This window comes from Phaseolus vulgaris, chromosome 11 (genome assembly GCF_000499845.2).
Source record: "Phaseolus vulgaris cultivar G19833 chromosome 11, P. vulgaris v2.0, whole genome shotgun sequence".
In the NCBI taxonomy this organism is placed as follows: Eukaryota; Viridiplantae; Streptophyta; class Magnoliopsida; order Fabales; family Fabaceae; genus Phaseolus; species Phaseolus vulgaris.
The window spans coordinates 48,545,409-48,556,312 of NC_023749.2; the positions used below are offsets into that span (position 1 = coordinate 48,545,409).

The 10,904-nt window shown below is 31.4% G+C and overlaps 1 protein-coding gene across 1 annotated transcript; it reads left to right on the forward strand.

Moving 5' to 3' along the window:
- Positions 1-5,267: 5,267 nt before the first annotated feature.
- Positions 5,268-9,856, forward strand: LOC137831937 (G-type lectin S-receptor-like serine/threonine-protein kinase At1g67520). The gene is made up of 9 exons (XM_068639852.1): positions 5,268-5,527; positions 5,663-6,846; positions 7,044-7,151; positions 7,244-7,443; positions 7,528-7,738; positions 7,964-8,198; positions 8,283-8,433; positions 8,508-8,836; positions 9,603-9,856. The coding sequence occupies exons 1-8, from the start codon at positions 5,508-5,510 to the stop codon at positions 8,820-8,822; spliced, it is 2,424 nt and encodes an 807-aa protein (XP_068495953.1). The 5' UTR covers positions 5,268-5,507; the 3' UTR covers positions 8,823-8,836; positions 9,603-9,856.
- Positions 9,857-10,904: the final 1,048 nt, after the last annotated feature.

Genomic DNA, 10,904 nt, shown 5'->3' on the forward strand with positions numbered 1-10,904 from the left:
TAAAAATCTATTTGGGAACTCTATTTTCGATTGAAAAGTAGTTTCTCTAAGAATATTCGAATCTATTGGCTTCATTTTCTTTAGTGACAAGGATTCCACATTTGAGTCTCTTGCAAATTGAAGATGAAGATTACTAACCATGATTTTCAATTCGTTTTAATTCTTTTTTGTTTACATTAATGCAGTTTACAATTCCAATTTATAATTTCTTTTCATTTCAATTACATTTTAATTCAATACCCTTTACATTTCTCACAATATCCTATTTTAAGTTCATACACTACAAGAAAATCATGAAATAGAAACCAATTTTTAGAGATCAATATACAGAAGCTTAGGGAAATGAAATGGTAGAGTGTAATGAAAAGTGTTATAAAAAATGGGAGGTTGATAAGTAGGAAGAAAGAAGATAAGGAAGGCGAAAGTGGAAAGCATAAACATAGCAGCAAAATATGATTTTCTGGAGATGAAATACAACTACTGTCAAACCTATAACCACTGCCTCAAACTGGAAACACCTTGGTTTCACTCACTACTAAGAAAAACCTAATGAAGGGATAGAGGTTAATATTGTAATATAGCAACATTGTTCACAATTTTTTTTTTAAAATAAACTAAAGTTAAAAATATACTTAATATTATAATTAATTAAAATTAAATAAAGTTTCTATAGAGGATAGAGAAAATAAAAAATTATGTTTTATAATGACTGTCAGTATTATAAGTAGATAGATAACTTCTTATTTATTCTTTATTTTTTTCAAGTAATTGTTTTTAATTTTAAAAATAAAGAAGTTTTATTCAATTAATCTATGACGTAAAAGGGAAAATATTGGGTTTTTTGACCATGATGGGGTTTTTTTTTTTTGTTTTTACCAAAATGGGGTCCGTTTAAAAAAAAATTACAAATTTAGGCAAGTCGTGCCAATTCGATACGACTTCATATGCAGAAGTCGTCCCAATTAGGCACGACTTCTGCCATGTCATACTAAAGTCGTGCCAACTTGGCACGACTTCAACCCTGTCATACTGAAGTCGTGCCAACTTGACACGACTTCTGCCCTGTCATATTGAAGTCGTGCCAACTTGGCACGACTTCTGCCACATCATAATTTTTTTTTAATTTTATTGTTTATATATTGGGTAGTAAGTTATGTAATGTTAAAAACTAATGATACATCATTTTCTAAGAGTGTTAGTTTTAAGGAACAAAAAATTGGATAATCATGTATGGATCATATTAGACGGTAATGTAATACAATAACTTGATTATTTGATTAATTAAAAAAATGAAGAAAATTGTTATTGAATTTGGAAATAAATACATAAATGAAAATTTATTGTATTTGAAAAATAAATAGAGAATTATTGTTGTGAATCTGTAAAATAAATAGCTTGAGAAGTAATGATTTTACAGAACACGTAATAATGAGAAGAGATTAATTAGAACTAAACAAATTAGTAAGATTCATTACAAGATATAAAATAAAACTATAAAGTTGAACTAGAAGTAAATTATTTATGGGAAGACGTGACACAATGTGGTCTTCGTATTTGTCGTCGAGGTCTTCGTGGAAGAGGATCATCAACAACATGTTCATCATCGTTGTTATTGGCTTCATTATGAGATGCTGGTGAGGGCATTGTGGGTCGATAGTGCATGGATGATGTTGGATTATATGCAAAACGAGGGGTGAATGCCAAAATTCCAAATATATTTGGTGGAGTGGAAAAAGTACCTGAAGGAGAAGGTAAAAAGTTATACGTGTAAGGAATCTGATGGTGTGGAGAATGAAGTTACAGGGTAGAAGTCGTGTCAACTTGGCACGACTTTAGTATAACAGGGCAGAAGTCGTGCCAACTTGGCACGACTTCAGTATGATAGGACAGAAGTCGTGCCTAATTGGGACGACTTCTACATATGAAATCGTACCGAATTGGCACGACTTGCCTAAATTTGTAATTTTTTTTAAATGGACCCCATTTTGGTAAAAACAAAAAAAATAACCCTATCATGGTCAAAAAACCAAAATATTGTCATCACAAAAACTACAAAAATATATACGATTTAGACCAAATTAATGTTAAAGATATCATGTTAAATACCAGTTGGATCTCTTTCCGTGCAAAAGCAAAGTTAAAGTTAAAGTTATCTGAAAACACGTTTCTACAAAAGAACAGCCAACGAAGATCCCTTCCAATCGTCATATTAATGGTTGCTAACATGCCACATATATTTTTGGTTAGATTTTACTTTCTAGTTTAAACTTATTTTTTGCTCACTTTTATTTATTAACTTTTTTTTAAATGTCCATCGTAGTCTTTTAAATTTTTGAAACAATTCATCGCATATTGGTTAAGTTAAATCTTACTAACATTCCTAAACTATGTGATACAATAATTCATATGATAGTTCAAGAATGTATGGTGCTACAAGACTCTCTTTATTGACTAGTTCGTCTATCTTCTTCAATGCGCCCATCTTTAGGGTTTGATAGTATTAGATAGTCTATCCTATGATGGTAATTTTCTTTGTCTCTCATCCTTCGTAACGTTTCGAGTTTATGTGTGAAAGTATTGTTCAGGTGACTTTTTCACTAGTTTATGTGTAATTTATGAAAACTAATTATATAATATTTATTTTTGTATAAATAAGGTGTTGTATTAACAGTTTCAATTAGTTGAGAATTATGAGTTCTTCAAGAGAAACTATACGTTAATAGTGAATTTCTAACCATAGATGTAGATTGAAGTTTGTTAACACTTCAATTGAGCCATGTTAATTTCTTCCTATGTTTTCAACCTTATTCCTTTTTATTAACAATCTAGCTGTTCTGGCAAGTTTCTCCGTTATGATTTTATTTTATTTTATTAGTAGACGATCTAGTTAATTTGTTTTAACTATTTCCACATCATTTCATTTTATCCTTTTCTGTCACATTGTCTATGAAAGATAAAACTATAAATATTAATGATATGACATAGGGTGCATGAAGCTTCCCTCCCATTTCATCCTAATATGTTTTAGTAGATTCAATTTTTCATGGTTTTTAGTAAGTTCCATTTAGTCCTTTACATAGTAATCCAATCAATCTCAATACACACTTACTAAAACCAAATCTCCCTTTCATATTAATCCCAATTTTGATCTGAGCAACTCAAACTCAAACTCACATACAAAGTATGTTAATGGAGGTATGATAAGTGTGATAACTTGGTTTATCGTGTTAATTGAATCTCTTGTTTCATGCAAAAAAAAATAAGGCTTTAGCACTTTCTTTTGGATATAAAATTGATTAATAATAAGTGTCATAATTCAGTAATATTTCAAACAAAAAGATAGACATTTATGGACTTTAATTGTTAATAAAGTTATAATTCAAACTTTAATTTAGGAATTTGAACCCTTTTACATATTTTTAGATTATAAGATGAATATGAACGATTTATTCTCAAGTTTGTGCTAATTTTAGAAATCTAGGGGAAGATGGAGATAAAAGAACTAAGGAGTATGAAAAAGTTTAAGACAAGATGAAAAGACAAAGTTGGAGATTTAAAACTCGCCCAAGGCTCGCTTAAGCGAGTTCACTCTAGTAAAGTTGGACTTTTTCTTGTGAAACTTGTTTATGCAAGCAATATTTCGCTTGACCGAGATGTCACTTAATCGTTGTTTCACCCAGTGAGAAAGACGTTTTCTCAGTGAAAGGATAAAGTTACAACTGTTTAAAAAGTTGTTTCTCATCCAATGAGTGGTTATTTTCTTCTAGCGAGAAGTCACTTTCTTGGAGTGGTTGAAAAGGAGAAATCAAAACGAGAAAGAGAACTTTTTGGAAATAAAGATAGAAGAAGACTGTGGAAGAGCTATTGGAGGAAGAAGGAGCTCTAGGAAGACTTTCACCTCAATCTTTCCACTCTCTTTGCCAATTTTGAGCTCTAAATGTATAGGAGTAGCTAACTCCCCATTTCGTTGGGGTTGGATGTAATGAATCTCAATTTTCTGTAGTTTTCTCTTTGCATTAGAAATCTAGACATGACTCTTATGTTGTTTTTTAGTGTTTCCTATTGTGTTTTTTTATGTTTCTAGATATTGAAAAATGTTTTTAATTAAAACTTGATTTTAAGATTAAACAACTTAGAGATGTGATTTTAGACATAGTTTATATCTTTTGGTCATTCTCAACTCTCATTCTTGATGCAAAAATTGTGTAAAAAGAACTAAGAGATTGATATTTTCACATTAAGATTTAGAACTTGTCTCTAAAACATTAGGACTAATGAGCTTATGGTGTGAATGCTAGAGTTATTAGAGATATATTGATAAGAGGAATTGCATTTAGTTGAGTTCATGAAACCCAACCCCAATGAACCTTTGTCATGATCAGATAGTACCAATCTATTTTGGTTGCTTTTGAATGCAATAAATTTAGATTTATTATAACACTTTAATTTTGAATGAACCAATGTCTTTTTGACTTTGTAGTCCCAATTAGTAAAAATACATATCGACTAACTTCTATGATTCGGTACACTTGTCAAATAGTTAACAATGTATACACTACAATTTGTAGCTGAATAGGATGTCTAGCTTATGCAGCAAACATTATCTATCTATTGCTTCTGGGGTGTTTGTTCATCTCTTTATTCTTGGAGATTCTTAATGTGATTTGGTTTATGTAAAAGGGTTGGGATACCCCTTTTGTATCCCTCTTAATTTAATTTCATTCTTTGCTAATAAAAAAAAAACATAACCTAATACAACATCTTATTCAACCTTATAAAATGTATATATTTTATACTTTAAAATATAAGTAAATTGAAGAATGTTCAAAATAGGTAATTTAAATAACTTGAACATACCATTTACATTTTTGTATAACATTACACAACAAAAGATAATCCACACTTGAAACATTTCTTAAAACATTTTAATTTATACAAAATACCATTAGAAAAATCACTACCACAATTTCATCCCTTTTACACAATTAAAAATGGTTAAAAATATAAAAGGAAATTTTACTTATGAACGACTAATTAATCAATCATATAAGTAAAATTTACAGCATTCTAAATCCAAAATATTAAGGTATTAGGTTTATAATTTTTTCTTGTCCAACTTTTCCATTTCTCAAAATTTTATGAAATTAACAACGTATTAGGCACAAACCTTATCTCATAGGATGTCAAAGCTACATTACTTTACAAAACCATTAAAATATTAATCCTTTTTCATTTATGATTTATAAGTAAGAAGAATACACTTTTATAACACTAGTGTCATCATATAACCTTTTAGATATACATTCAAAGAACATAAAATCCTTTAGTTACTTAAATTTTTCTTTTTGTGGGATCAATAGTCCATTTACTTCAATAATTGCAATAAAGTATACTGCTTTTTTTCTTCTCTCCTAGCTTGTGCTGACTGGCCATTCATTTTTGCTGCAGAATTCCATAGCCAAAGTTGGAGTGTTAAGCTCTGAAGCTTGTAATTAATAAGATTTGGAATGACCCTCTTTCACATGTTGTGAGTATATGCTTCTGACATATTCAATGCGTGTCTGGTTTTAATCTCAGAACTTAGTTTTATGTTGTCATACTTTTTTTTTTCTGTATCAGAAAGAATAACTCTCAGCTAATCACTTTGTAAACCGTCATGCAGCTTATTATTTCCATGTTTGAAGCATGCTATGAGGCATAAGCTACAGAAGGTGCTTGCTTTCATGTGCTTGTGCTTGTGGTGGAGTACTTGCATTCATGTTGAAGCAGCAAATGACAGTTTAAAGCCTGGTGATACATTGAACTTAGATACAGGACCAGTATATTCAAAAAAGGGCAACTATTATCTATGTTTTGGTTGGCTTGATGTTGGTTACAACCAGTATTTGTTTTTATCAGATATAAATAATAATTATGTAGTTTGGATGAGTGATAGAAACCAACCTGTTGCCGGGGATTCTGCAGTTCTGTCACTTAACCTCTCAGGTGTGCTGAAAATTGAATATCAACGTGGGAAGCCAACAATCCTGTATTCTCCACCTCAACCTATCAACAACACTAAGGCCACCTTGTTGGACACAGGCAATTTTGTCCTTCAACAACTTCACCCCAATGGGACAAACACTCTCTTGTGGCAGACTTTTGATTATCCCATGGACACTTTGATCCCCACCATGAAGTTAGGTGTTAATCACAAAACAGGCCATCATTGGTTACTGGTTTCATCTTTGACCAAAACACTTGTCAATTCTGGTGCCTTTAGCCTTGAATGGGAACCTGTGGGACAAGAATTGATCATAAGGAGACGGGGAAAAGTTTGTTGGAAAAGTGGGAAACTGAGGAACAATAGATTTGAGAACATTCCAGAAGATGCACAAGGCGTGTTGAAGTACAGTATAGTGTCGAATGGGGATGAAGAGACCTTCTCTTTCACATCTACAAATGAAAACATTACACATTTCTGGTCCTTATCGGATACTGGGCGGTTATATTACAATGACAAAGAGGGTTATGTTGCAACGGCTGATCTGTGTTATGGGTACAACACAGATGGAGGGTGCCAAAGATGGCAGGATATACCCAAGTGTAGGAATCCTGGTGATGTGTTCCAGAAAAAGACTGGTTACATCAGTTATCAGAATGTAAGTCTTGAAGGAAATATAAGTTATGGTTTCAGTGATTGTAAGGCCAGTTGCTGGAGCAATTGTCATTGCAGTGCATTCAGAAAAATGTATTCTAATGGAACTGGATGCATATTCTTTCACCGGATTTCCGCGGAAAATTATACTTTTGATAGTGCTGGTGAAAACTTTTACTTGCTGGAGAACATGTTAACTAATCATAAGGGTAAGTCTACTTAATTGTTTGATTAATTTCTTTAATTGATATTACTGTGTACTATATGTACGATTTTCATAATTTTCTAATTCAATCATGTTTTTTATAGCTTAGTCAGATACAGTCAGGAACCAGTTATTGCTTTGGTTGTTGAAAAATTGTAATACCAAAATATTAATTGTTATTTATGAAAACATTCTATACAGGTACAAAAAAGTGGATATGGATAGGTGCAGTAGCAGCAACTGCTCTACTTGCAATTTTCCTATTCACTATTTGCCTAGCCTTCAAGAAACGAAAATTCGTGTTTCAAGGTAGTTACCTACTTTAAAATCAATGCAGTACTCTAAACACAATCTTTTGATAATTTATCACTGCTTTACTCTTTCTGATATTCATCAAACAGGGAAAAAAAGGCAAAGGATGGTGATGAAGATGCTACATTTGGCAACTTGTAGTCGGTCATCTGCAATGAAAGATTTTGAAGTTGATTTGAAAAAGGGAAATGGCCTAAAACTGTTTAATTATACATCAATTATGGCAGCAACAAATGAATTTTCAACTGAGAATAAGTTAGGACAAGGAGGCTTTGGACCCGTTTATAAGGTGACTTGAAACCAGTGAAGTTATTCATTAACAAGTTTGGGTCAATTAGAGTACTCAATATTTGTTACTTTACTTTCATTTTAGGGAATTCTTCCAACCGGCCAAGAGATTGCTGTAAAAAGACTTTCAAAAACATCTGGACAAGGAATTGTGGAGTTTAAGAATGAACTAACACTAATATGTGAACTTCAGCATATGAATCTTGTGCAACTACTTGGTTGTTGCATTGACGAAGAAGAGAGAATTCTAATTTATGAGTATCTGCCAAATAAAAGTTTGGATTTCTATCTATTCGGTGAGTAATATACAAGAGTACATTTAACTATGTGTTCTTTCGTATGAGAAACACAAAATATTGTTTTCACTATTATGTATCAATTAGAATACATATATAGGGAAGCTTCTAGTTTTCTTAACTATGGTTTTTCAGTGATGATTGAGGACACTCAACAATCACACTACAAAAGTTGTTTTTCTTTTACTCAAATACTAACCATCACTATATATTGACATTTGGAAGATTGTACAAGAGGCAAATTACTAGATTGGAAGAAGCGGTTCAAAATAATAGAAGGAATTTCTCAAGGATTACTCTATCTTCATAAGTACTCAAGACTCAAAATCATCCATAGGGACTTGAAAGCTAGCAATATTCTTTTAGATGAAAATATGAGTCCAAAAATATCAGATTTTGGGATGGCAAGAATATTCACACAAGAATCAGTCGCAAATACCAACAGAATTGTTGGGACACAGTTAGTTTAATAGACTCTTTTGTTCCCTATTCCATGAATATATAAAAATTATTTCATCATGTTACAAATTAGTTTTTCTTGCAGTGGTTACATGTCTCCAGAATATATGATGGAAGGAGTTTTCTCTCCAAAGTCTGACGTTTATAGTTTTGGAGTGTTGCTACTTGAAATTGTTAGTGGAAGAAGAAGCCTTGGTTGCTATGGTGCTGATCGCCCATTAAATTTGATAGGACATGTATGTAAAATTAGTCATATTGAGTTATTTTTTCTTATTGTTCTCTTTGTCTAATTTAACTAAAATATTCACAGACATGGGAGTTATGGAAAGATGGTGCATCTTCAGAGTTAGTGGATCCATCAATAAACGAGTCATTTGATTCTGATGAAGTACAAAGATGCATTCATATTGGTCTCTTGTGTGTACAACATTATGCAGATGATCGACCAACCATGTCTAACATCGTATCAATGTTGACAAACAAAAGTGAAATAGTTCCCTTACCTGAAAGACCAGCATTCTACGTTGGAAGAAAGATCATTCATGATGAATTATCTTCAAAGGGGTTTTGTACTGAGTCTACAATAGAAATTACAACATCTACAATCGATATGACTGATTCCTAAGAAATATAATCAAGGTGAATAATTTACTTAATAGTTGGAATATAAATAAAATGCTTTTAATGTTGTTTGAAGTGTTGGATAATGGTAGATATGATATAATTTTTGTTGCTTTATATTTTAACTAAAGGTGTATTTAAGTTTCTTCCTGGACAAAGACTTTTAAGAAAAAAAACAGAAGAAAAATTATAATTTATATTGAAATGTTTTTTCAATCTAGTAATTTGCTTCTTGTACACTCCAACAAATTCTAACAATTTATGTATATACTAACTTCTTATTTTATAATATGTTTGGTTCCTCTTCAAATAAAATTTTATGTTGGAACTTTATGTTTCTACTAAGTGCACTAAAACTTGGTTGATATTCTTAATTTACGGGGTGATATCTAGACACTATACCCACTAATAGACTAATAGATATGTACTTGACAAACAAATAAATTAATATTTTAATTATATTTAATTTGTTTTTTAATTTAAAATATTATTATATTATTATAATGGTTTATCAATTATATGTAATTTACTTTTTGATGTCATCTAAATCTTTTCCCTTAATTTAAGTAACAAAAATTGCATTCATAAATGACATACATTATTTAGCAACTTCACTTAGAGCTATACTGCATTAGTAAAAACAAGGTTTGAAAAAAAATTTGAAAAAAAAATAGTAAAATGTAAAAATTAAGAGATTAGAGAAGGAGGCACATTATGAAATTTTCATTCCACTGTAATAAAGTAGACTGATATTTTTTTTTTCTTTTTTTCTTGACACGTGCAGATACAAGCCATGCATGTTACCTGCAGAATTCCAAAGCTGAATTTGAAGCTTGAAATAAGATTTATTAGGATGTCTTTCTTTCAAGTTTTGTGAGTTTGGTTTTAATTTCAGAGCATAATTTAACTTTATTTTACATTTATTTTTCTAGTGTACCAAAATTTAAAGCATGGTGATACTTATTTTCATGTACATGTTGTTGTAGAGGGGTACTTATATTCACGTTAAAGTAGAATGATAGTTTAAAGCATGGTGATAAATTGATTTATGCAGAAACATAAACACTGTTTTGAAAAAGAAAAATATTATCTATATTTTGGTGGATCGATTTCTGGTGATGAGAACACTTGGTTTTATGCACTACAAATAAGGATATTGCAGCGTGGAACAGTGAAAGAAACCAACCTATTGAGCAAAATTCTGCAGATTCTATCAGCAGATCTCTCTGAAGTGTTGAAAATAGAATCTCAACGTGGGAAACCAATGGACACAAGCCACCTTAAGCTATCACCACCTCGTTGGAATATCTAACCAATGAATCTCAAACACGCTTATTTAATTATGTGTTCGTGTGTTTGAAATATACTGCACTCTGTGTACAACACTCACAATACATATTTACAAAATGTCCAATTTAAAATACATCTTTTTAGTTTTTGACATAACTGAAACACAACATTAATCAAAGTAGATAAGGTGATTTTTAAGCTAAGAATTCATAAACTTGTTGATGCGATCCAAGTTCTTGATTGTTGATTGGAATGGAGTGAGGTAGCGGAAGGCTTTGAAGAGGAAGAGAACCGAATGGAATTGAGAGAGTTAGGGTTCGATAGTGGTGAATGCAAGGGAATGAGGTTTGACTAACCTTCCAAGGTTCACAAGGCTAAAGGAGGCTCACTAGCAAATAGAGATCTAGGAGAGAATGAGCTTCTATTTCAGAATACTTCATTCAATATATATCAAATATGAATACAAGAGGTTCATGTGAGGTATTTATAGATGAAAAAGGTGAGGGTAACTTGCTCCTTAAGCTACCATAACCCTAGTATGGTGAGGTTTGGTGGCTTAATGAGGGGCGTGTATGTCCTTTTAAGACGCTCTAGAGACACTTTGTGTGACATATGAGGCTTTCTAGAGTGTCTTTGATTCATCTACAAAATACTCTTGAAAGTAAATGAAAATACAAGTCCTATACAAGAGTATTATACTATTTATACATTTGTATGACTAGAAGATATAATGGAGCACATAAGGAATGGTCACTCCAAGCCTCAAAGTGTAGCACAACTCACAATACATTAAAAT

What these genes read in the sequence shown, in the direction of transcription:
- LOC137831937 (XM_068639852.1), top strand. Translation starts at nt 5,508, where the DNA reads ATGACCCTCTTTCACATGTT. An exon ending in ACGAAAATTCGTGTTTCAAG is followed by an intron (nt 7,152 to 7,243) that starts GTAGTTACCTAC and finishes TTCATCAAACAG; the next exon opens with GGAAAAAAAGGCAAAGGATG. An exon ending in GCTTTGGACCCGTTTATAAG is followed by an intron (nt 7,444 to 7,527) that starts GTGACTTGAAAC and finishes CTTTCATTTTAG; the next exon opens with GGAATTCTTCCAACCGGCCA.